The sequence below is a fragment of the Schistocerca nitens genome, chromosome 2, assembly GCF_023898315.1.
Source record: "Schistocerca nitens isolate TAMUIC-IGC-003100 chromosome 2, iqSchNite1.1, whole genome shotgun sequence".
In the NCBI taxonomy this organism is placed as follows: domain Eukaryota; kingdom Metazoa; phylum Arthropoda; class Insecta; order Orthoptera; family Acrididae; genus Schistocerca; species Schistocerca nitens.
In genome coordinates this window covers 878,238,080-878,265,975 of record NC_064615.1, presented here as the reverse complement: position 1 = coordinate 878,265,975, position 27,896 = coordinate 878,238,080, and the positions used below count along the sequence as shown (strand labels likewise).

Sequence of the window (27,896 nt, the reverse complement as noted above, 5' to 3'; positions counted from 1 at the left end):
ATGTCCTTAGGTTAGTTAGGTTTAAGTAGTTCTAAGTTCTAGGGGACTGATGACCTCAGAAGTTAAGTCCTATAGTGTTCAGAGCCATTTGAACCAAGCAGTCAATGTGAAAGTTCTGAATCACGTATATAAGCGAACCGGTCATGTCACGTGCTAGATTTACTCACGGGCACTACTTTCTTTACGTCACAAACAAGATGACTTTCAGTACCGAGGCCAGTATCTCTAGTCCGCCATCGGTTTGTGCAGGACGTGGTCGTTGTGTCGACACAACAGGCTGGAAGAGCAGTTTGTATCTTTCCCGGTGGGACAGACAGCGATCCTAGTGGAGGAGGAGTGAAGGGCGTCTGACTGTCAAAAGGAACACTACCCACGTGTTTTTGCAGCCGTCGTTTGCGCACTGGTGGCTTTATGATTGATACAGTGCTTCGTGTGGTATACGAGTGGTGTATTCGGTGTACGAGTATGTGCGAGCGACAACATTCTGCACTGACGTCCGTGGTGCCGGGGTGACAAGTTGTGGTTGTTTATTGATGGCACACTGGAATGTGCGTGTGTAAACTGTGTGCAAGACAGTTCTACTTGTTGGCTACATGTTGTGAGTGTGATTAATTGCGCTAATCCTAAAGTGTTTGTTCAAACTATGCTGTGAGAGTGATTTCTGAGAATTCATATTTTTACTTAATCTATGTAAACAATCGATTGGTTTTATTATTGTGTAAGAATCTAGTAACATATATACGTAGGTAATTTGATGGAGGATTGCATGCGGCTTGTTTACGTTGCTAACAGATGACAGTAATAATAGTAGATGAATGCTTAACTGTGTGGCACTTGTTAAGTCTAAATGTTGTTTTGCCATCTTGTGTTTCCCAAGCATTGTAAATTGTTAATGTTGTTGTCCAGTTATGCACATTACTGTCAAATGCTGGATTTTAATTTTTTTATTTAATGGAAGGCAGTTTTGTATTGATTTTGTGGAGCCCTGCTTAAGGATATTTATGGGCTACTGGAATATCTTGTTTAACTGAAAGTGTATCTCTACTATGTTATCAGAAGTATTTTGATGTTTAATAAAAGAACTATTAAACTAAGTCTCATGTCTGCATACCCCTAGCCCAACCCCATTCCACCTAAATCCTAAGCTATAAGAGAGAGAAAAAGGAGGAAATACATTTTCAATTTCACTTGTGATGTTATTGTAAAAAAATGTGTTGCACCCCATGAAACTGCATGTGTTGAGAGAGGCTGCACTTAGTTATTACGCAGAATTGCACTCTTTTGATTTTGGATGAGCCGTAAATAAATTCTCCACACTGAGACCACCCCCTTCCACTTTGATCAAGTCACTCTGCTACCTCCAGGATAATCGGTACTCACCTGTACTACTCATTTCCAGCTGATGTTCCTGTCGCACTTGTCGTAGAGATGTGTTTTCGGTCAAGAAGTGGACAATGGTTTAATAAGAAAAAGGCCTAAGCTGCGAATCAAAATAACTGAACTAGTCTTGTTAACTCATGTATACGATCAGGTGTGTGATCATCATGGACGGCATTGCATGCTCTGCAACGTGCTCCCACGCTGGCCACAAGTTTGGTAAGTTCTTTTGGTGGGGCGTTGCATTCCGCCACGACCACGACTGACAACTGAACGATGGTCGTTGGTGGATGTGGACGTTCTGCGATACGTCTTCCCAACGTATTCCATGAGACAGCTAGAGTTGTGACATCCCTTGGACATTGCAAGGCCTCCTCCACCTGTGCTGTTCGATGCCGTAGCGCATTGTGAAACATGAAGGCATCCCTGAGCAGATGTACGTGGGACAGGAGTACAGTATCAGAGCAATGTTATCGGTCGTGTAGCGTGTAGAAAGATTTGGAGGTCAGAACGCCCATGAAACATTATGACCCACACCGCAACACCTGGACTACCAAAACGATCATATTCAGCAATATCCCTGGCTGCATCAAGTATTCCCACTTTTCACTTCATGAAATTACGTCCAGAATCACTGCTCCTCGTTGGTGCAGTCCCTATGCACTTGGTACCATCGGATATCATTGTGCACGGTACACTCACAGGTCAAGATTGTTATGACACTGCACTCCTCTCGCATTTGCATCTTTTCAGGGGTGTATTCGGCCCTGACGTCATTTTTATGGGTGACAATGCGCGACCATAACGAAGAGCGCAGGTAGAGGAGCTGTTGGAACGAGAGGATATCCGGCAAAGGAGGTGGCCTGCCCATCTAGCACTCGTGGCGTGCACTGGGGAGACGTATAGCAGGACGTTCACATGCACTAACCACCATACACCAGTTGTGAACCGCGCCAGTGGAGGAATGGAACGCCCTACCAGAAGAACTCCTTACCAACCTTGTTACCAACATGGGAGCACGTTGAAGAGCACGCATTGCCTGACATGGCTTAAAGGCAAAACATCTGCACTTGATAATGGCTTAAGACCGAAATTGCAATAGTGGGAATATATAGTTTAACAGTCACTGGCGTAAACATGATGTCTTTCATGTCTTTTTTTTTTTTTTTTTTAAAAACCCTGACTGTGAATCCCAGTTATTAAATGTTAAATATAATATCTTTGTTTGATTCTCTAGTCATATCTAGTGTATTTGGCTTTTCGTTCTTATTAGTTTTTATTACCAGTATTATCAAGAGAGATATCTTCAGGCTTTTCATGAGACTTTACTCATTATTCTTTGAACAGTATTATTTTCTCATTTCAGTTTTTAGGTAATCTTCTAGCTTACTTACCGCAAATATTATTTTTTGAATTGTACTGCTCCTGTTTTACGGGATATCAATATAGTCCTTTGGCAATGATGATGTAGGCCTGTAAAGTCAATAAACAAATTGTAAGTCATTTTTAAACTGTGCAAAATGTTTCTGGTGGATCCAAGGACTTGAAAACTGAAATAGTTACAAGAGAAAACGTAAAACGAAATAAAACTATTTTTAGAAGTTTCAATTTCAAAATTTCAATCATTACCAGAAGAACGAAAATAAAATATATTGAAAAAAAAAAATGTTTCAAATGGCTCTGAGCACTATGGGACTTAACATCTATCGTCATCAGTCCCCTAGAACTTAGAACTACTTAGACCTAACTAACCTAAGCACAGCACACAACATCCAGTCTTCACGAGGCAAAGAAAATCCCTGACCCCGCCGGGAATCGAACCCGGGAACCCAGGCGTGGGAAGCGAGAACGCTACCGCACGACCACGAGCTACGGACAAAATATACTGAAAGGACGAATGCGAGGAAGGAAGTGGAGGAAAAATAGTAATGTGGGATTTGGGCTTTTTAGACGGTCCTCATGTGGATAAAACGGTAAGAAACAGAAAACAGGCATCTAAATAATAAAAAATGGATTCATGAATGTTTCATTAGAGGTACTTTATTATGGATGGACAATTTGAATAATATAAAGTCATAAGGTTAGCAAGAAAATTGGAGGAATATGTGTATTAGCTTAGAATGAGATGTGAATGGCGAATTGTGTAGACAGCTACGGTTGCAGCCTGTTGAGAGATAACTCGGCGTAGCTGGCAGCGAGCGTGCCGGCGATCCAGTCAGCGTAGTAGGGGACACTGGTGTAGACCCCAGGGTAGCCGGGGATGCCACATATGTCGTGACCCCAGGACACCAGACCCGTCAGCAGACCGCCACACGTCATCGGCCCTCCGCTGTCTCCCTGCAGCAGAGTACACCAGTTCACCACTCGGAACACAGTTTCTCTACTCCCCACTGATCATCTTAGCACTAGGAATTCACTTGTTCCATACCTAACAGTACATCTAATGTACATTCAGTTAATATTTGTTATTAATTTACAGTGACGGAAGTGGACAGTAGTATAACGTGAAGTAACATCTCAATATTTATCAAACTACGAGCGGCGTTCAATAAGTAATGCCACAATTTTTTTTTTCTCGGCCACTTTCGGTTTAAAAAGTGCGTAAGTTATTGTGGGACATCGTGGAATATTGCCGCTTCAGCCCCTATAATTTCATGAAGTTTAGATTGGTGGCGGTCTATTCGTAACCTTCAGAGATATTCATTGGCGCTTTCAGAATGACTACGGACACCTGGCGGTGAACAAAAGAACGGTGAGTTGTTGGGAGAGGTGTCTGTCATCGTCCCTACAAGGTCACGAAAACCTGCCAAATGTCCCGCGTGCAGACCTTGCGCACACAGTAGTGACTCCTGCAATGTCGGAACTAGTGGTCACTCTCATTCAAGGCGATCCACGGATCCCAATAAAACACCTCGATGCTCAGCTGCACATCTCTGTTGGTAGTGCTCACACACTCGTCCACCTGCCGGAGTTATCTTAAGGTTTGTGGCCGCTTAGTTCCACACCGCCTAACAGAAGACCATAAAGAGCAACGAAGGGCCTTCTGTGCGGAAGTGCTTGCATGTTACGAGGTTGATCGTGAGAATTTTTTCTCCAACATTGCCTCAGAAACATGGGTTCGTCATTTCGAACCGGAAACAAAACGGCAATCCATGAAGTGGCACCACACCACCTCTCCTCCGACGGAAAATTTCGAATCCGCACCCTTAGTCGGTATAGTCATAGCGACATTGTTCTAGGCCTCTGAAAGGGTTATTCTGTTTGATGTCCTCCATTATGGTGCAACGATCCATTCTGAAGTGTGTTGTGCTACCCTCAGAAAACTGAAGAAACGATTACAGCGCGTTAGTCGCCACAAAAATGCAAACGAAGTTCTCCTTCTCCATGGCAACATACCTCACACAATTGAGCGCACCTAAGAGGAGCTCACGAAACTTCAATTGATTGTTCTTCCTCATCCACCCTACAAGCTGGATCTCGCATCTTCCGACTTCCGTCTGTTTGGCCTCATGAAGAACGCACTTTGCGGGAAGCAGTACGTGGATGACGAGGGGGTTATTGATGCAGCAAGACGTTCGGTGCGACATCGAACCTTTGAGTGGCACCATGCGTGCGTACAGGTCTTCCCAGATAGGCGGCGTAAGGACGTCGCATTGAACCGAAATTTTAGCCAAAAGAATGGAAATAATATGGTGTAATGGAATCCTGAATAAAACCAACCTGCTTTCAGAAAGAATGTTACATTACTTATTGAAAAACCCGCGTGTGTGAAGATGTTCATCTCGTAACTTGAATTATGTGGTTAGACATTCCGACCATTTGTAGCTGCTGCCTATCCTCAACATCAGCATGAGATGTGATCCCCACAGCCACAAATACATTCTTGTATTCGTTTGAATAAAAATCATCAACAATGGTGGCCGAAGATTTCCAGGATAAGAATTCACCATTATTCTGCTAAAGGCCTTGTTGAAAGAGGGCGGAGGTGCGGGGAAAGGTTCAAGACACTCTCTTGCCCTTGTGGTGGTAGACTGCCCCTGAAGGTGGAAGAACCAACAAATGTCAATGGTATGAGGATGCAGAAGGCAATGGAAACCACTGCATTAAAGGCACATAACATGTGTTCACGGCACATGTGGCCTGTAATTGAAAAAGTGTCATGATGATTGATCTCTCCATTGGCAGAAGCTTCTGGACTAGTCCCCCATTCGGATCTCCGAGAGGAGGCTGCCAAGGGGGAAGTAACCATGAGAAATAGATTGGATACCCAATGAAAAGATAACGTTCTACGAGTCAGAAGCTTTAATATGGTAGGGAAGCTATAAAATCTGTAAAGGGAAATGCTAAGGCTCAATTTAGGATATAGCGGGGCAGTGAAGTGAAATGAAAAAAAAACAAGGTTTTCTAGTCAAATGAGTATATCAACAGCAGAAGAAAATCGTAAAATGGGAGTAGGATTCGTTATGAATAGGAAAGTGGGAAAGAGAGTAAGTTACTGTGAACAGTTCAGAGATACTATTGTTCTCATCAAAATCGATATGAAGCCAACATCGACAACGATAATTCAGGTATACGTGTCGACGTCGCATGAAGACAGAGAAAGTATATGAGGATATTGAACGGATAATTCAGTACGTACAGGAAGATGAAAATCTAATAGTGATGGGGGACTGGAATGCGGTTGTAGTGAGAGGAGTAGAAAAATGGGTTATGGGAGAATATGGGATTGGGACAAGGAGTGAGAGAGAAGACAGACTACTTGAGTTCTGCAGTAAATTTCAACTAGTAACAACGAATACTCTGTTCAAGAACCGCAACAGGACGTAGTATACTTGGAAAAGGCCAGGTTACATGGGAAGATTTCAGATACTGGATTGTAAGGCGTAGCCAGGAAGAGATATAAACTCAGATCACAATTTAGCAGTGATGAAGGGAAGCATGAAGCTTAAGAGACTAGTCAGGAAAAATGAATGCGCAAAGAAGTGGAATACAGAGTTGCTAAGGACTGAGGAGATACGTCTGAAGTTCTTTGAGTCTGTCAATACTGCGATAACGACTAGCTCAGTAGGCAGTTCAGTTGAAAACGAATGGACATCTGTAGAAATCGAAAGAGAAATGATCGTTGGAAAGACATATTCAGCATTTTTTTTTTTTTTTTTTTTTTTTTTTTTTGGTCATCAGTCTACTGACTGGTTTGATGCGGCCCGCCACGAATTCCTTTCCTGTGATAACCTCTTCATCTCAGAGTAGCACTTGCAACCTACGTCCTCAATTATTTGCTTGACGTATTCCAATCTCTGTCTTCCTCTACAGTTTTTGCCCTCTACAGCTCCCTCTAGTACCATGGAAGTCATTCCCTCATGTCTTAGCAGATGTCCTATCATCCTGTCCCTTCTCCTTATCAGTGTTTTCCACATATTCCTATCCTCTCCGATTCTGCGTAGAACCTCCTCATTCCTTACCTTATCAGTCCACCTAATTTTCAACATTCGTCTATAGCATATCTCAAATGCTTCGATTCTCTTCTCTTCCGGTTTTCCCACAGTCCATGTTTCACTACCATACAATGCTGTACTCCAGACGTACATCCTCAGAAATTTCTTCCTCAAATTAAGGCCGGTATTTGATATTAGTAGACTTCTCTTGGCCAGAAATGCCTTTTTTGCCATAGCGAGTCTGCTTTTGATGTCCTCCTTGCTCCGTCCGTCATTGGTTATTTTACTGCCTAGGTAGCAGAATTCCTTAACTTCATTGACTTCGTGACCATCAATCCTGATGTTAAGTTTCTCGCTGTTCTCATTTCTACTACTTCTAATTACCTTCGTCTTTCTCCGATTTACTCTCAAACCATACTGTGAACTCATTAGACTGTTCATTCCATTCAGCAGATCATTTAATTCTTCTTCACTTTCACTCAGGATAGCAATGTCATCAGCGAATCGTATCATTGATATCCTTTCACCTTGTATTTTAATTCCACTCCTGAACCTTTCTTTTATTTCCATAATTGCTTCCTCGATGTACAGATTGAAGAGTAGGGGTGAAAGGCTACAGCCTTGTCTTACACCCTTCTTAATACGAGCACTTCGTTCCTAATCGTCCACTCTTATTATTCCCTCTTGGTTGTTATGCATATTGTATATGACCCGTCTCTCCCTATAGCTTACCCCTACGTTTTTCAGAATCTCGAACAGCTTGCACCATTTTATATTGTCGAACGCTTTTTCCAGGTCGACAAATCCTATGAAAGTGTCTTGATTTTTCTTTAGCCTTGCTTCCATTATTAGCCGTAACGTCAGAATTGCCTGTCTCGTCCCTTTACTTTTCCTAAAGTCAAACTGATCGTCACCTAGCGCATTCTCAATTTTCGTTTCCATTCTTCTGTATATTATTCTTGTAAGCAGCTTCGATGCATGAGCTGTTAAGCTAATTGTGCGATAATTCTCGCACTTGTCAGCTCTTGCCGTCTTCGGAATTGTGTGGATGATGCTTTTCCGAAAGTCAGATGTTATGTCGCCAGACTCATATATTCTACACACAAACGTGAATAGTCGTTTTGTTGCCACTTCCCCCAATGATTTTAGAAGTTCTGATGGAATGTTATCTATCCCTTCTGCCTTATTTGACCGTAAGTCCTCCAAAGCTCTTTTAAATTCCGATTCTAATACTGGATCCCCTATCTCTTCTAAGTCGACTTCTGTTTCTTCTTCTATCACATTCACCCTCATAGAGGCTTTCAATGTATTCTTTCCACCTATCTGCTCTCTCCTCTGCATTTAACAGTGGAATTCCCGTTGCACTCCTAATGCTACCACCGTTGCTTTTGATGTCACCAAAGGTTGTTTTGACTTTCCTGTATGCTGAGTCTGTCCTTCCGACAATCATATCTTTTTCGATGTCTTCACATTTTTCCTGCAGCCATTTCGTCTTAGCTTCCCTGCACTTCCTATTTATTTCATTCCTCAGCAACTTGCACTTCTGTATTCCTGATTTTCCCGGAACATGTTTGTACTTCCTCCTTTCATCAATCAACTTAAGTATTTCTTCTGTTACCCTTGGTTTCTTCGCAGCTACCTTCTTTGTACCTATGTTTTCCTTCCCAACTTCTGTGATGGCCCTTTCTAGAGATGTCCATTCCTCTGCGCTATTCCTTATTGCTGTATCTATAGCGTTAGAGAACTTCAGACGTATCTCTTCATTCCTTAGTACTTCCGTATCCCACTTCTTTGCGTATTGATTCTTCCTGACTTATGTCTTGAACTTCAGCCTACTCTTCATCACTACTATATTGTGATCTGAGTCTATATCTGCTCCTGGGTACACCTTACAATCCAGTATCTGATTTCGGAATCTCTGTCTGACCATGATCTAATCTAATTGAAATCTTCCCGTATCTCCCGGCCTTTTCCAAGTATACCTCCTCCTCTTGTGATTCTTGAACAGAGTATTCGCTATTACTAGCTGAAACTTGTTACAGAACTCAATAAGTCTTTCTCCTCTTTCATTCCTTGTCCCAAGCCCATATTCTCCTGTAACCTTTTCTTCTCCTCCTTCCCCTACAGCTGCATTCCAGTCGCCCATGACTATTAGATTTTCGTCCCCCTTTACATTCAGCATATAGAAAAGTCAAAACAACCATCGGTGAAAGTAGAAATAATGGTGGTAACATTAAGAGTGCAATGGGAATTCCACTGTTCAGTGCAAAGGAGAGAGAGAAAGATAGAGAGAGTGTGTGTGTGTGTGTGTGTGTGTGTGTGTGTGAGAGAGACAGAGAGAGAGAGAGAGAGAGATTGAGAGAGTAGATAGGTGGAACGAGTACACTGAAGGCCTCTATGAGGGGGAAGACTTCTCTAATGACGTGATAAGAAAAGATGCAGGAGTTAATATACACTATTGGCCATTAAAATTGCTACACCAAGAAGAAATGCAGATGATAAACGAGTATTCATTGGACAAATATATTATACTAGAACTGACATGTGATTACATTTTCACTCAATTTGGGTGCATAGATCCTGAGAAATCAGTATCCAGAACAACCACCTCTGTCCGTAATTACGGTCTAGATACGCGTGGGCATTGAGTCAAACAGAGCTTGGATGGCGTGTACAGGTACAGCTGACCATGCGGCTTCAACAGGATACCACAGTTCATCAGGAATAGTGACTGGCGTATTGTGACGAGTCAGTTGCTCGGCCACCATTGACAAGACGTTTCCAATTGGTGGGAGATCTGGAGAATGTGCTGGCCAGGGCAGCAGCCGAACATTCTCTGTATCCAGAAAGGCCCGTAGAGGACCTGCAACTTACGGTCGTGCATTGTTCTGTTCAAATGTAGGGTTTTGCAGGGATCGAATGAAGGGTAGAGCCACGGGTCGTAACACATCTGAAATGTAACGTCTACTGTTCAAAGGGCCGTCAATGAGAAACAAGAGGTGACCGAGACGTCCAACCAATGGCACCCCATACCATCACACCGGGTGATATGCCAGTATGGCGATGACGAATAGACGCTTCCAATGTGTGTTCACCGCGATGTCACCAAACACGGATGCGACCATCATGATGCTGTAAGCAGAAACTGGATTAATCCGAAAAAATGACGTTTTGCCATTGGTGCACCCAGGTTCGTTGTTAGGTGCACCACCGCAGGCGCTCCTGCCTGTGATGCAGAGTCAAGGGTAACCGCAGCCATGGTCTCCGAGCTGATAGTCCATGAAGCTGCAAACGTTGTCGAACTGTTCGTGCAGATAGTTGTTGTCTTGCGAACGTCCCCATCTATTGACTCAGGGATCGAGACGTGGCCACACGATCTGTTGCAGCCACGCGGATAAGATGCCTGTCATCTCGACTGCTAGTGATACGAGGCCGTTGGGATCCAGAACGGCGTTCCGTATTACCCACCTGAATCTACTGATTCCATATTTTGCTAACAGTCATTGGATCTCGACCAACGCGAGCAGCAATGTCGCAATACGATAAACCGCAATCGCGATAGGCTACAATCCGACCTTTATCAAAGTGGGAAACGTGATGGTACGCATTTCTCCTCCTTACACGAGGCATCACAACAACGGTTTCACCAGGCAACGCCGGTCAACTGCTGTTTGTGTATGAGAAATCTGTTGGAAACTTTCCTCAAGTCAGCACTTGTAGGTGTCGCCACCGGCGCCAACCTTGTGTGAATGATCTGAAAAGCTAATCATTTGCATATCACAGCATCTTCTTCGTGTCGGTTAAATTTCGCGTGTGTAGCACGGCATATTCGTGGTGTAGCAATTTTAATGGCCGCAGTGTAGAAGAAATAGGGGATCGACTATTGAAATCAGAATTTAAATGAGCTTTGGAAAACTTTCGATCGAATAAGGCACAAGGGACTGGTAACATTCCTTCAGAATTTATAAAGCCATGGAAATGGCAGCAAAACGACTTTTGAAGTTTGGCAATATCCCATAGACTTTCTGGAAAAAAAATTATCCACACAGGTTTGAAGAGTTGCAAGAACCGACAAGTGCGAGTATTACCGCACAATGAGCTTAACAGTTCATGCATCCAAGTTGCTGTCAGGAATAACAGACTGAGGAATGGAAAAGAAAATTGAAGAACTGTTAGATTACGATCAGTTCGGTTTTAGGAAAGGTAAAGCCGCCAGAGAGGCAATTCTGACGCGAAAAATGTATCTCTAATGGTTAGCCAACACCGAAAAAGTGGCGAATGTTGCACATGAGTACAACGCATTTCGTGCGTCGTGAGAGGGAAACGATTAAAAGCACCATATTAAGTTTTCTCCACTCTTTATTAATCCAGTCTCGAAAGTTTTTGGACTGACAGCCTACTTCTTCCCATCGAATCCTTGAAATGCCCTGCCGGTGGCAAGCCAGGAAACTGGGTGGGTCAGTCAAGGATCTGTACCTCCCTCTACGTTTTTGTAGCTAGATAATGTACTATCAGCATAACAGGAGAAGATGTGAATAGTACAAGATTCCTAAAGAGACTGAAACTATTTACTTTACCTGAAATTCTATTATACGAATTTACGTAAATTAAATACAATTCCAGAAATTTCGCCGTTTTAAAGAATATCTCATTTGCTACAGCCAGATGACATGGACTTCTTGCCACCATATTTCGTCTGACAACCATTCGGCCATCTTCAAGTGAGTGTTTTGTAAGTCCAAGTGCCAAACACTCACCAGAAGATGTCGGAATGGTTGTCAGCCGAATTATCGCGTTAGGAAGTCGACGTCATCCGGCTACATCCCGAAACTTCATGGAACATATTAAATATATTTTAGATTGTTGTGTTACGACCAAATAAAAAAAAAGAACTACTTGCATCATATGTTGACCGTAAATATATCAGAGCTGTAATTTTAGTTTAAAAATGAAACATATCATTTTTACAAATGTACAACAGACGCAGCTGTTGTACTGTGAGGAGAAAGTAAAAATCTCCACAATACATTGATTGTAAGTGGAAGAAAGCTGAATTTGTGTTGTGACAATGTAACATGCTGGTTGTACATTTAGCAGAAATGCAATTGTACTACAGCAACATTATCAGCTATATATATATATATATATATATATATATATATATATATATATATATATCAGTTTATATGTCTCTTGATTTTTCAAAGATCGGTCTATGCCTGCCAATACATGGGGAGAGAGAGAGAGAGAGAGAGAGAGAGAGAGAGAGAGAGAGTGAGTGAGTGAAGGATCTTGAGATTAAATAGCCCCCCCCCCCCCTTCACACACACACACACACAGAGAGATAGAGACATAGACACACACACGCGCGAATGAACGAAAGCGATACACTTTTCCTGTTACAACCTGCATGCCAAGCAGTTCTTCGAAAAGAAACCAGTCTATACGAACACATGTATACAAGTTAAAAACATAAGAAATTGTGTAGTAGGAATTCTTTCCCTGAATGATAGCGTGTGACACGGTGTTTAAGGACTCGGCTGTGCGTAAATACAAATAAATCAACGGGAAATTGTTTTTCTCTCTTCCAACTTACGTACGAAACAATTCCTGGAAAATAATCAGTTCATGAGAATACGAGTAGGCACATAGAATATTTCATCTGATTCACGGTTGTGCGCAGAGTTATTTACCGCATTGGCCGTAAGTCATTTGTCACTGGTAATCCTTAGACTTTGTTTTGCCTAGCATCGTGGTTAGTCTGTTGTGTCCTTGACTAGTGTGTAGTACCCATACGTCAGTTGAATACTAGTAGTTTGAGGTTATCTTGTTTGTTGCTGTCTGAGAAACAATGAATTGAAAGTTAACTACAGAACTGCGTGTATTTATCTGCAGACATTATGTAAACATGACTAATTACGGTGATGTTCGTGACTTGTTTGTGGAACGTTTTGCAAACATCCAACCTCCATCTCGAAAAGGTATTCGAAATCTAAATCTATGATTTGAAGAGACTGGAAGGGTAATGGAGCTACCCCATTTGGGAAGGCCAAAGTATGTTACTAAAGGAGAGAATGTTGACCTTGTTACGTAATGTTTTGTGCAATCATCGACTAAAATTCAAAGGAAAGTGTTCAAGGAATGTAGCATAGCAAGAACAAGCATACGAAGGCTTCAGAAAAAGCTGAAATAAGGACTCCTTTTTTTACTTCATGCCCTAAAAGACGATCCAAACTGGCATAAGGAATTCTGCGAATTAAACGCAGTCGGACAAACATCTGACCCCAAGTCTTACAAAAGCATTCTTTGGAGCGATGAAGCGGCTTTTAAGGTGAATGGCAGAGTGAACAGAAACAACTGTGGCTGCTGGGATTCTATGAATTCCCATCTGGCGCTGGAGATAAACTGTGTCTCTCTTTACGTGCAGTATGTACGCTTCAGTGGTGCTCTTTACATACTATAATTTTATTTGTTTGGGGAAACCAAAATGGCTGAACCATCACATTTAATGGTGTGATATGTGCATTACTATACATTTCTGCTCAGGTCTGAAGATGGTTATTATCGGCCGAAATTAATAACGTGATTTCAAGTAAACATTGTATCCTAGACTGGAGTTACAGTAAAAGAAAGAGTTAAACACACCTGGTGTGAGTGTATCAGCAGGGATTTTCCACAGTGCACTAATCGGGCCTTATTTTTATAGCAGTACTGTAAATTGCCGGCCGGAGTGGCCAAGCGGTTCTACGCGCTACAGTCTGTAACCGCGCGACCGCTACGGTCGCAGGTTCGAATCCTGCCTCGGGTATGGATGTGTGTGATGTCCTTAGGTTAGTTAGGTTTAAATAGTTCTAAGTTCTAGGGGACTGATGACCTCAGAAGTTAAGTCCCATAGAGCTCAGAGCCATTTTAAATTTGAAGTACTGTAAATTACCTACATATGTATCAAGAAGTGTAGTTAAAATTGGAAAGTAACAATTAATGTGGGCGTTTCGGTTAAACACATTGAACTTTGTGTATGCATTGTGTTCATTACTTTGAATCGTATCATGTAACACATATCAACGAACAAAAGCATTTTCACAGATATGATAAAGATAAAAAGTCAAAGAGTAAACAGCTTTTTCAGAGAATAAACATTTATTTTCCTAATTCACGTAATATTCTTCTAATCAATAAATATCCTGTATTACGCACTTTCTAAACCAGCCTATTTTCTTCCTCAGGTTTCAAGCCACCTCCGTACAAAATTTAATAGAAATCGGTTGAGTGGGTTACTCGTGAAGACTTAATAGGCAGAGTAACTTTCACATTTATAATACTACTATGGATATTTTGATGAGTGGATTATCGGACGGGGTATAATTGAATGGCCTACACGATCACCAGATATAACACCCATGGAATTTTCTATCTGAGATATACTAAAAAATGACATTTATTCCGTCAACATTGGTGGTGTTGATCATTTGAAGGAACAAATTCAGTCAGAATTTGAGAACATGCAGTCTTGGAAGATTTGTGACAAAATTTGTAAATGTTGTTGAAAAGATGCAATGTTTGCTTAGAACAGCATGTAAACCAGTTTGAGCATCTTTTGTAGTTTCATTGAACTCTTCATGTAATTCGATGTTTATAACAAATTTATGTTTTCAGTTGTTTAGTATTACTGCATGGAACGCATTTTTGACAGCCCACCATGTACCGGGTGATAAAAAAGTCAGTATAAATTTGAAAACTGAATAAATCACGGAATGATGTAGATAGAGAGGTACAAATTGACACACATGCTTGGAAAGACACCAAAGAAATACAAACCTTCAAAAAATGTCCGACAGATGGCGCTTCATCTGATCAGAATAGCAATAATTAGCATAACAAAGTAAGACAAAGCAAAGATGATGTTATTTACAGGAAATGCTCAATATGTCCACCATCATTCCTCAACAATAGCTGTAGTCGAGGAATAATGTTGTGAACAGCGCTGTAAAGCATGTCCAGAGTTATGGTGAGGCATTGGCGTCGGATGTTGTCTTCCAGCATCCCTAGAGATGTCGGTCGATCACGATACACTGGCGACTTCAAGTAACCTCAAAGCCAATAATCGCACGGACTGAGGTCTGTGGACGTGGGAGGCCAAGCATGACGAAAGTGGCGGCTGAGCACCCGATCATCACCAAACGACGCTCGCAAGAGATCTTTCACGCGTCTAGGAATACTTTTTTTTGGTTGTAATAAAACCCCATGTCATTCCAAGCATGTGTGTCAATTTTTACCTCTCTAACTACATTATTCCGTGGTTTATTAAGTTCTCAAATTTATACTGACTTTTTGATCACTCGGTATATTACACAGCTGTTAGGAGTACCATGTGTGCTGTGTTGTCGCGCGGATACCTGGGCGTCGCTGTACACACAGGAACGAATGCGAGGTGTGTCACTTGACCAAACCGGCATGCCAAACAATTATTTGGGAAGTAATCAATCCACACGTACACCATCAACACTGGATGGGAATAACGTCAAATTATGGCATTTTTTGTGATTGGTGCTGTTCAGAATCAGTTTAAGATGCTAATTCTATTATGTAAGTTGTTGTTGTTGTGGTCTTCAGTCCTGAGACTGGTTTGATGCAGCTCTCCATGCTACTCTATCCTGTGCAAGCTTCTTCATCTTACAGTACCTACTGCAACCTACATCCTTTTGAATCTGCTTAGTGTATTCATCTCTTGGTCTCCCTCTACGATTTTTACCTTCCACGCTGCCCTCCAATACTAAATTGGTGATCCCTTGTTGCCTCAGAACATGTCCTACCAACCGATCGCTTCTTCTAGTCAAGTTATGCCACAAACTTCTCTTCTCCCCAATCCTATTCAATACCCCCTCATTAGTTATGTGATCAACCCATCTAATCTTCAGCATTCTTCTGTAGCACCACATTTCGAAAGCTTCTATTCTCTTCTTGTCCAAACTATTTATCGTCCTGTTTCGCTGTGGACAAAGCGTACGTAACAAACATATCGGTACCAAAGTCATTTTGTCTCTGCCACCGTAAACAGGAAGAGCAATGCAGGAAACCTCTTTATATCATTTTCTTTTAATGGATCTGATATCAGATATATTAAAAGGAATGGTAAGGACCGACGTAACTATGAGTTAGGTGAAATTCACGTACATTTTACAGGAACTTGGCAAAATGGTTTAGTTGTTTTTAAGTGATTGGTATAAACTGTGCAGTAGGTAAACATGAAAATGTGATTATAAGTAAAACAGAATAAGAACACTACGCAAGCTAAAAGTACAGTCTGTGCACACGTTGTTGGGTCTTTTGTGTCAGTAGCTCTCAATCGGTAAAATAAAGACGACTTGGAGCAAACTAATACATCTGTGTCAGCAGCTGCAAACCTTGCAATCGAGTGACACTTTCGCAAATGCGCAGTCACGGCGACAATGTAAAATCTTTCTACTTTTAAATTCGAAAATTTTTTGGAAACGGATATTTCTATTGTAACAATATCTTGCATTAAGCATGTCATTTGCTGATGAAGCAAATTCTGTTTCGTCCATAGGAAAGATGTAACCCTTACTTTGCCTACACATGCCACCCGGTTTGTTGATAACGCTACACAGCGATGAGCCGAAACATTATGACCTCCTGTTTAATAGCGTGTTGTTCCACTTTTCAAACACAGTACAACAGAGATTCTGATTGGAATGGATTCCAGAAGTATGAGGCACCAGATGTCTAACCACAAGTCAAGCAATTCCCGCAAATTACAGGATGGTGGTTTACGGGCATGCAGCCGGCGCCCAATATGTGTTCCAATGGGTAAAGATCAGGCACATATGTTGGCCAAGGCATCAATGTAAGTTCACTACAATGCCACTCAAGCCACTGCAGCACGATTCTGACTTTGCAACACAGATAGTTATGCTTCAGGATGATGTCATCGCCGTAAGGGGAGGCTTCAATCGTGAAGAGATGCAGGTAATCAGCAATAATGTTCAAGTAGTTCACTGCTGTTATGATGCCTTCGATTACCACTATAGAAGCCATAGAAGCCCAACTCAGTGTACCCTATAGCATAATTCTGCCCTCACCGGCTTGCATCTGTGGTGCGGTGAATGTTCCGTGCAGCCATTCATCAGGGTGACGACTTGTAAGAACCCAGCCATCGCTGTTTCACCTTCCTTCAACTACTTTCCATGGGTGCTCACAACAGTAGTGCACCAACAACCGATCAGCTTCCGAGTTTCAGAGATTCTCGTTTCCAGCCGTAGTGCCACAACAACGCCCCCTTTGTCAAACTGCTTATATCACTGGATCTCCGCACCTGAGGCCCGCGTCTTCGTTACAGTGGCTGCCCGTTCGTCTCTCTTCCGCTAACACTCTTTCCTTACTGCGTCACCTGCCAGCAACACCCCATTCAATCTCGTGGTGGGCAGTGCTCATTATGTTTTGGCTCAGCGGTGTTTGATTAGCAAGGCAAAGTTGTCACGGCTCTCTGCGAAACACTAAAATTGATCAATAAAATGTGCGTGCACTGTGGGTCGATTCAGTATGTGTGTAGTGAGGGTGAACATATCCTACAACCTATGAGTTTGCAATCTATACGGAACGTTATTCAAGCATGGTATGTTGTGTGCTGTATTTAGCAGCAGAAGTGTTACGATATATTGGGAAAAACGACATTTTGTCTATGGAGTGCGTGATTGATTATATTGTAAAAAGCTTTTTTGTTTATTTATAGACACAATCACATGTTTATGATACAGTCATAACCGGTATCTGCCATACAATGACCATCTTCAGATTGTAAAACAATGCAAAAGAAACTTCCTGGCAGACAAAAACTGTGTGCCCGACCGAGACTCGAACTCGGGACCTTTGCATTTCGCGGGCAAGTGCTCGACCAACTGAGCTACCGAAGCACGACTCACGGCCGGTCCTCACAGCTTTACTTCTGCCAGTACCTCGTCTCCTACCTTCCAAACTTCACAGAAGCTCTCCTGCGAACCTTGCAGAACTAGCACTCCTGAAAGGAAGTTTCATATCAGCGCACACTCCGCTGTAGAGTGAAAATCTCATTCTGGAAACATCCCCCAGGTTGTGGCTAAGCCATGTCTCCGCAATATCCTTTATTTCAGGAGTGCTAGTTCTGCAAGGTTCGCAGGAGAGCTTCTGTAAAGTTTGGAAGGTGGGAGACGAGGTACTGGCAGAAGTAAAGCTGTGAGCACCGGCCGTGAGTCGTGCTTCGGTAGCTCAGTTGGTAGAGCACTTGCCCGCGAAACGCAAAGGTCCCGAGTTCGAGTCTCGGTCGGGCACACAGTTTTAATCTGCCAGGAAGTTTCATATCAGCGCACACTCCGCTGCAGAGTGAAAAGCTCATTCTGAATACAAAAGAAAATTTACATTACAACCAGGCATATTAGTAATCTAACTGTATTTACGCGAAATACATATAATTCATACCTAAAGGCGGCATGCACTGAACACAGGTTCATGCGTTGTCAAACTAGCTATAAAATGTAAAACACCGGTTTATATAGATATAAGAAATTGTGAGATTTTGTTCTCCCTCTTTGCGCTAGATGCGCGCATCCTCTATAAGATAGTCTTAATTTTTCAAAAGCCTAAAATATACAAATTTACCATTACTATTTAGGTCAAATGTACACAAAATTTAAGATTACAGAACAGATCGTTAAAGCAGTAAAATCACATTTCAGAACAAGGAGAAAACATTGCTGTAGTTAAAAATAGTAGTAGCACTTGTAGAGTGTATTTCTGACGCCCGATGGCGCTGTATTTCCGGCTATTGCCTGTTTGTGCCGTTGTACATTAGTACGACACGGGCAAGACGAGGAGTGTAGTGCTCTGCTGCAGGTGGATGCCACGCTCCTCCGCCTTAGAGGTTGCTAACATCTGCTGCGGCTCGCACTAGACAGTGCAATACTCGACCGCCGGAAGGCTCCATCCTCAGCTGAAGCACGTATGTAGTAAAAACGATTCACTCAGATGAACAGATCGTCGTAAATTCTGAAGTATGCGCCTGTTGCAAATTCATTCTGTTCACTGAGGAGTTTGTCAGGTTCCCTGCGTCTCGTAACATAAATCTCCAGTTGTTCTAAAATATCTGATCGTTTACTTTTCGTAACTTCATGTAGAATTTGAAGCTGTTCGTCGATGTTACCAATACTACGACCCTCCTCTTGCATATGTAAGGCTAGCGCTGTCTTATTACTGGGATACGTGTGTTCTTTAATAAGTGTCATAAACATGTGATACCGTCTACAAATAAACAAAAAAATCTTTACAGTGTTACGACATGTTTCTCAAATTATTCAGCGGTCCTGTCTAGTTTATACAGCTTGAGATGCTAGATTATGTCGCTTCTTTATAATGACGAGCCTTAATCATTTATGATTCCGAACCAGAACTCCTGGTTGTCTCATCAGCGTTCATCATCCACACGTCCCTGTAATCTGAGTCATAGTGTGGCCGCTTATATCCGAGAAACAGTACGCTGTTAACACAGTACGATAGGCTTGTCACATATTCTGTCCGGCTACTCACGTTGCAGGAGTCCTTCCCTCCTTCCTCCAGTCCAGCGCAGATGTTGTCCTCCCGTACTTCGTTGTCTGGGTTATCGTAATCGACGTACATTTCAGCGCACTCCTTCGTCAGAATGAGCGGCAGATCAACGGCTTGTAGGATCGCGGGCAACACATAATACTCGTCCTGCAACACAAAAAGAGCGAAGAAGGATAAGTCGCCATGAGTAGTGCGTCAGGAAAACAATTACGAGGGTTGGAACTTAAATAGTAGCAACTATTTATTCACAACCGATACAAAAGAGTTACATGTTTGCACCTGTTACTGTCCTTCAAAGTAGTCACCAGCGTTGTGTAGAACCCATTGCCAGCCATGTGGAAGGCATAGTATACCGTTAGCAGAGCCTGTTCTGTTGATGGAGAGAATGGAGCGGTCTATTGCCTGTCGCATCTCTGGAACAGTTCTGAAGCGAATGCCACGAAGTGGTTCCTTCATCTTCGGAATCAAATCAAAGTCACAAGGACTTGAGACAGGGGAGTATGGTGGATGGTACAGTACTTCCCAGTCCCATCGACCGAACAGAGCAGCCACAGCTTGCGCTGTATGCTCCCGCGCATTGTCGTGAAAATGATGGGTGGGTTGCGCAGAAAGTGTCGCCGCTTCTTTCGCATAGCTGGTCGCAGGTGATGCTCCAAAAACGAACAGTAATACTGTGCATTGACGGTCTGCCGTGGAGGAACGTAATGCGTTAGGATAACACCATCGCAGTCTACACGAGGATTACCATAACTTTCACCATACTGGGGCTCTGACGCATTTTCGACAGTCGCGGCGGCCCATAACGACGCCATTCATTGGGATGGCGTTTCAGTTTTGGCCTCGTGGCATTCGCTTCAGAATTGTTCCAGAGATTCGACAGGCAGTAGACCGCAACATTCGCACCATTAACAGAACAGGCTCTGCTAAAGGTATACTACACCTTCCATATCGCTAGCAACGGGTTCTACGCAACGCTGGTGACTTCATTGAAGGACCGTAACATGTGCAAACATGTAACTCTTTTGTATCGGTTGTGAATAACTACTTGCCACTATTTAAGTTCCAAACCTCGTATATTGGTGAGTTACTGCGTTGATAACGGCTGTCGTGTTAGAGAGATAACACCCTCACTGCATCAATGAAAAGAGTAGTTCTACAGGAGTCTATAATTAAAGTTCCAATTTCAAACCGCTGTTGACAGAGAACCATTGCTCATAATGGCGTAAAATTTGAACAGGATTGTATTTACGCAGGGAGAAAAAATTACAGACTAATATCCTTAACATCGGTTCGTTGCAGGATTCTCGACAATATTCTCAGTTCGAATATAATGAATTTCCTTGAGACAGAGAAGTTGCTGTCCAAGCATCAGCACGGCTTTAGGAAGCATCGCTCCTGCGAAACGCAACTCGCCCTTTTTTCACATGATATCTTGCGAACCATGGATGAAGGGTATCAGACGTATGCCATATTCCTTGACTTCCGGAAAGCGTTTGAGTCGGTGCCCCACTGCAGACTGCTAACTAAGGTACGAGCATATGGGATTGGTTCCCAAGTATGTGAGTGGCTCGAAGACTTCTTAAGTTATAGAACCCAGTACGTTGTCCTCGATGGTGAGTGTTCATCGGAGGTGAGGGTATCATCTGGAGTGCCCCAGGGAAGTGTGGTAGGTCCGCTGTTGTTTTCTATCTACATAAATGATCTTTTGGATAGGGTGGATAGCAATGTGCGGCTGTTTGCTCATGATGCTGTGATGTACGGGAAGGTGTCGTCTTTGAGTGACTGTAGGAGGATACAAGATGACTTGGACAGGATTTGCGGTTGGTGTAAAGAATGGCAGGCACTCCAAATATAGATAAATGTAAATTAATGCAGATGAATAGGAAAAAGAATCACGTAATTTTGAATACTCCATTAAATATTTGGGCGTAACATTGCAGAGCGATATGAAGTGGGACAAGCATGTAATGGCAGTTGTGAGGAAGGCGGATAGTCGTCTTCGGTTCATTGGTAGAATTTTGGGAAGATGTGGTTCATCTGTAAAGGAGACCGCTTATAAAACACTAATACGATCTATTCTTGAGTACTGCTCGAGCGCCGGCCGAAGTGGCCGTGCGGTTAAAGGCGCTGCAGTCTGGAACCGCAAGACCGCTACGGTCGCAGGTTCGAATCCTGCCTCGGGCATGGATGTTTGTGATGTCCTTAGGTTAGTTAGGTTTAACTAGTTCTAAGTTCTAGGGGACTAATGACCTCAGCAGTTGAGTCCCATAGTGCTCAGAGCCATTTGAACCATACTGCTCGAGCGTTTGGGATCCCTATCAGGTCGGATTAAGGAAGGACATAAAGCAATTCAGAGGTGGGCTGCTAGATTTGCTACCGGTACGTTTGATCATCACGCGAGTGTTACGGAAATGCTTCAGGAACTCGGGTGGGAGTCTCTAGAGGAAAGGAGGCGTTCTTTTTGTTAATCCCTGCTGAGGAAATTTAGAGAACCAGCATTTGAGGCTGACTGCAGTACAGTTTTACTGCCGCCAACTTACATTTCGCGGAAAGACCTCTACAGAGGCATATAGGCAGTCATTTTTGCCTCGTTCTGTTTGGGAGTGGAACAGGGAGAGAAGATGCTAGTTGTGGTACGAGGTACCCTCCGCCACGCACCGTATGGTGGATTGCGGAGTATGTATGTAGATGTAGATGAAAAAGCGGCGGTTCCACAGTTTTCGCTCGAGATGCCGAACATGACTGTCTCCACGAAGAATCGCTCGCTGCTGGTGAAGCTCTTTTACAAGAATGATGTCTGTGTGTCAGTGGCTCTGCAGGCGTTTCGGACGCTCAAGGGCAGGGTAGGTGGTGCGTTGTCTGCTAACGATCAGAAGAAAATGATAACAGAATTCAAAAAGATACGTTCTTTTGAAGTGCACTGTGGCACAGGGAGGAAAGCACTTGATCCGACGTCTGTCGAAGTTGTGGCCACAGCACTACCGGAGGGGTCGGGTGGTGGTGTTCAAACATGCAGTGTGCGGAGAATCGCCCGAACGTTGGACACGACTTGCGGCACAGTGCATAAAATCCTCTGAAGCATACCGAATTGCTATCTACACAAAATAGCATCCTGCTAACCTTCCAGCAAGGCAAACGTGCGCTCTGCAATTTCTCGCTTGTTTATCAGAGGACAGTGAATGGCCACGGGACATTCTGTGGACCGAAGAAGCCCATTTGCATTTCCAAGGACATGTCAGTACGCAGACTCCAGAATATGGGTAACGGAATATCGGCACTCATATCAACCGGTACCATTTCATTCTCCAAAGGTGACTGTGGTGCGGGTTGAGCGTATCGTTTATCGTAGAACCGTATTTTTTTCGAGGAGATCAGTCCCGTGGATCGGGTTACCTGCACCGTCACCGGTAAACGCTACGAGAGCCCTTTGCGCACCGTCATTCCAAACCTTCAGTAGCGTGGATGTGTGGATAGGATCATTTTTATGCAAGATGGCGCTCCACTGCACACTGCTTAGCCGGAGAAACGGCTTCTGCAGAGGTATTTCGGAAATGCTAGAATTATCAGTCACTCAGTCACCTTTTCCCTACAACCTGGCCATCCAGCTCACCTGATAGTAATCCGTGTGACTTAGAGCTGTGCAGTTATCTGAAAGATGTGTTCAATGGTACAATTACGAACATAGCCGATCTGCAGGCGTGCATTGCGTAACGCATCCTGAACATGACCCCCGAGACACTCCGATCTGTTGTGGAACATACTGTTTCTCTATTCCATCTTCTGGCAGGAAACTGTTGACAGCGCATAGAACTGGTCTTGCGCCAGTCTCATGACAATTAGACACACACACACACACACACACACACACACATATATATATATATATATATATATATATATATATATATATATATATATATATATATATATATATACTTAGAACTACTACAACCCAACTGACCTAAGGACATCACACACATCCACGCCCAAGGCAGGATTAGAACCTGCGACCGCAGCAGCAGCGCGGTTCCGGACTGAAGCGCCTAGAACCGCTCGGCCACAGCGGCCGGCACAACGATATCATTTTGCTTTTTATCTGGTTTTTGCCTCCAGGACAACTAATAACTAATTTCTACCATCCGATGTGGTACGTCCTTTCCGTGGTGAATGGGCTTAGCTAACTAACAGCGGCACAACTGTTCACTGCCGAACTTGTGCAGTCATGGACATTGAACAGTACGTTTGGTTTAATGTGCCATTCAAACCATAGCTGTCGTATTGCGATTCATCTGTCATTTGTAGACGATCCCATTTACGTATCTAAGACGCTTAAAACGCCGTCTATTAGTAAGATTTTCCTTAAACGTTTTTGTTCAATAACACTTCCCCCTGCGTCAATAATGTATTGCTCAAATTTGACGTCATTCTGAGCAGTGGTTCTCGTTTTGAAACTGGAGCTTTAATTATGTACACACTGTACACTACAAACATACTGTGCAATCCACTTTGAGCTTGTAAATTCCCTTTCGTTTCTAGAAATACTAAATTTCATTGAGTTAGAAGAAATTACATCTTTCGAAGGGAGACAAGTTATTAACATATCGCGTCGGGCAGAGGATGACAGATTGTGCCTGCTGCCTTCAAGATTCCTGTAATTTTCTGCCACACAAGACTGATAACTAGCGGTGACAAGATGATGATGATGATGATGATGTTTGGTTTGTGGGGCGCTCAACTGCGCGGTAATCAGCGCCCGTATAAAGTCCCAATTTTTACACAGTCCTATTTTTTCACAATCCAAACTCACCACTGTCACAAATGATGATGATGACGATGATGATGACGATGATGAAATGATGAGGACAACACAAACACCCAAATCCCGGGTAGAGAAAATCCCCAACCCAGCCGGGAATCGAACCCGGGAGCCCGTGTCCAGAGACAGCAACACTAGCCCTAGACCACGAGCTGCGGACTAGCGATGAGAAGAAACCTCTACAATATGTAGATATAATTTATTAACTATATTATCATCCATACCAATTTACAATACCTGATAAAAATATTTGGGCATCTATTAGTGGGCATTAATGTGGAGTGTATCTACCCTTCGCCGTTATGACTGCGTGAACTCTGCTGGACACACTTTCAATGAGGTTTCCGAATGTGTGTGGGGGAATGGCAGCCCATTCTTCATCAAGAGCCGAAACCAGAATATGTAGTGATGTTGGACGCTTGGATCTGGAGTGAATTCGACGTGCCACCTCATCCCCAAGATGTTGCAGTGGTTCCAGGTCGGGACCCTGGGCAGGTCACTTCCTTTCAGGAATGTTCACAAACCATCGCCTCACAGACTATGCTTCGAAGCAGGGTGCATTGTCATGCCGATAAAAACAGCCATCGTCTCCAGACTTTTTCTCTACTGCACGCAGCACACAATGCTGTACAATGTGATCATATCTAATCGTTTTCAACGTATCTGTAAGCGCAACTTTGGGACCTCCCCTTAACCACGGAAAACTCCTTCATATCTAACACCACCACATCTGTGCTTCAGGATGGCACTACGTTGGTGGGCTATGGGGTAAAATACTTTTCGGATGTCAGGAAAGACTACACGTAGTTGACTGCCTTGATCCATGGCTTTCCTGACGCCAGGTGATAGAAGATCGAATTGGGATTCACATGACGGTTCTTTCCGGAATACCTGCTGGTTGGCATCGAGTAGGTTTTTCTGTTCAGAGTACCACATTATGTTTCACCCCAGAACAGATAGACGCCAATGAATTTGGATGGCAGTTTTCTGGATCACTTCTGCTACCTCTCTTACAGATGAATGTTCTGTAAAATTAGAAGCTGTGATCTGGTCAGACCTTTAATTGAGTGGCGTAGTAAGAATCCAAAGCACGCTGGATAAGAAACAAAATGTCTATACATTCGATAACAGACAGATCTTTGCGGATGCAGACTTTGGAGACTTCACGTTCGAAGTGATGCACACAATGGTTTTGTCACAGATCACACTGACACGTATTGAGTACCGAGAGTATTTAACTCGGCGGATTCTTCTCTGAACCGCGCCGCTGTTCGGATGGGGCACATATTCTCTTATAATGAGTACATGGGAAGAGTTTTATACAGTATATATACGCTACCTTACATGACCTCATTTACATAAAACATATGTCTTACATTTTACGTTGGATCTACACTGAGGTGAGAAAAGTCATGGGATTCTTCCTAATATCGTGTCGGATCTCCTTTTGCCCAACGTAGTGCAGCAGCTCGAGTGGCAGGGACACCACAAGTAGTTGGAAATCCCTTGTAGAAATATTGAGCCATGTTGCCTTTATAGCTGTTCATGATTGCGAAAGTGTTGTCGGCGCAGGAGTTTCTTCACAAACTGACCTCTTGATTATGTCCCATGTCGGATGTTGGACTATCTGGGTCACCAAACCATTCTCTCAAATTGTACAGGATATTCTTCGAATCAATCGCGAACAATTGTGGCTCCGTGACATGGCGCATTGTAATCCATAAAAATTCCATTTTTGTGTGAGAACATGTAATTCATGAATGGCTGCAAAAGGTCTCCAAGTAGCCTAACATAACCACTTGTAGTTAGTTCACGATCGGTTCAGTCGGACTCGAGGACCCAGTCCACTCCATGTCAACACAGATCACACAATTATGGAGCAATCAGCAGCTTTCACAGAGCCATGGTGACAACTTGGGTCCATGGCCTCGTAGGGTCTGCGCTCTTCCAACTGAAATCGGGTCACATCTGATCAGCCCATAGTTTTACAGTGGTCTAGGTTCCAACCGATATGGTCACGAGCCCAGGAGAGGCGCTGTAGGCGAAGTCATGCTGTAGCAAAGGCACTCGCGTCGGTCGTCTGCTGCCACAGCCCATTAACGCCAAATTTCGCCGCATGTCGTAACGGATACATTCGTCGTACGTCCCACATTGATTTCTGTGGTTACTTCGCACAGTGCTGCCTGTCTGTTAGCACTGACAACTCTAAACAAAAGCGCTGCTATCGGTCGTTAAGTGAAGGTCTTCTGACACTGCGTTGTCCGTGGTGAGAGACAATGTCCGAAATTTGGTATTCTCGGCAGACTCTTGATGCTGTAGATGTCGGAGTATTGAATTTCCTAACGATTTCCGAGATGGAGTGTCCCATTCCGCGGTGAAATTCTGTGCAGCCATAATCACGTCGGTCACCTTTTCACAAGAATCATCTGAGTACAGATGACCACTCTTCCAACGCACTGCCCTTTTATACGTCGTATACGCGATCTACCGCCATTTCTATCCCATGACTTTTGTCACATCAGTGTATAATTTCTATTACGTATCAACTAATTACAACAGATGAGAGTACATTTTTCATTCATAGTAAGTAGTGTAGCTTCACACAGCTGTACTCACCTGTTCGACGTACCCCCACCCGGTGATAGTGCAGATGCTGCCCGCAGGAGGCGTGTCATTCTGCAAGGCGATTGGCGCCACATACGTCCCGTCCAGGCTGAAGCTCCCCGCCACCTGTTCAACACATCACGATTCTTCTTTTATTAACGAAAGACGTGCATGACGTAGGAATGGATGGTTTCACTGCGATATATACGGACTAAATCTTCTCGGGCTTCCAGCCGAGTCAAGTGGTTAAATGTTAGTTAAATGTCCAACAGCCATTCACCGAGTGAACCTCTTTTTGAATACTTATTTTTATCCAATGAAATTTTATACGGCTCTAGAGCTAATTTTTTTCTCTATATTTTAAAACATATTTATGATAAACCGTTGATCTTAAAGGTTTAATAAAACTGGTGCTGGTAGTTATTGTCTTTGGGTGTGTTGTGTGTGAGCTTTAAACGCCTATTAGCGCAGTAAGGCTCACCACTTCCCCAACGTCCCTCCCGTTCTCCTGTTACTCTTTGCTCTAAAAACAGACGCATCACATCGCTCATGAGTCGCGGTACACCTGTCAATTCCCGTCACGTGGGTTGAATTATACCATTTTTGTCTCCTGCTACTGAAAGTGATATCATCTATTTGATCAAATTTCGCATTAAGGTATTTGGTATAGGAGTACTTCGTTTTGCCACGACTTCGTTCATGTGAAAAAATATTCTTTAACAAGATAAGGCTACTAATAATCCAGTTTGAGAAATGCAGATTTATATTATAGAGAAATATACTTTAGTCGGAATGTATTGTTTCATTTCAGATTAAACAACAAGCTGTGCCATAAACAAAGATCTGGAGGTTTAAAAAGAAAGCTGCAAAAAGACAAACTTTTTGAAATATTATGAAACAGTAGTTACAGGACGTTCAGCCTCACGATATGTCAGAATCTACAACAGCCCCAGACAGCCGGTCTTCCTCCTCTGTTGCTCAGTCAGTTCCAGACTAAAAAGATATAAACAAATAACAAAAGAACAAGCTAATTGAAACAGTGGAAACAAAAAACGACTTTGATTCTCTCA

The 27,896-nt window shown here is 43.1% G+C and overlaps 1 protein-coding gene across 1 annotated transcript in view; it reads right to left on the bottom strand.

Annotated features, from left to right (window-relative positions):
* Positions 1–3,461: 3,461 nt before the first annotated feature.
* The window catches only part of LOC126234687 (trypsin-1-like), a 63,657-nt gene continuing 39,222 nt past the window's right edge, over positions 3,462–27,896 (bottom strand). The window contains exons 5-7 of the mRNA XM_049943426.1: positions 26,839–26,952; positions 19,389–19,553; positions 3,462–3,714 (exon numbers count right to left, since the gene is read on the bottom strand). Of these exons, the coding sequence (XP_049799383.1) occupies positions 3,529–3,714; positions 19,389–19,553; positions 26,839–26,952 (465 nt within the window). The 3' untranslated portion in view covers positions 3,462–3,528. The remainder of the gene's footprint in view (positions 3,715–19,388; positions 19,554–26,838; positions 26,953–27,896) is intronic.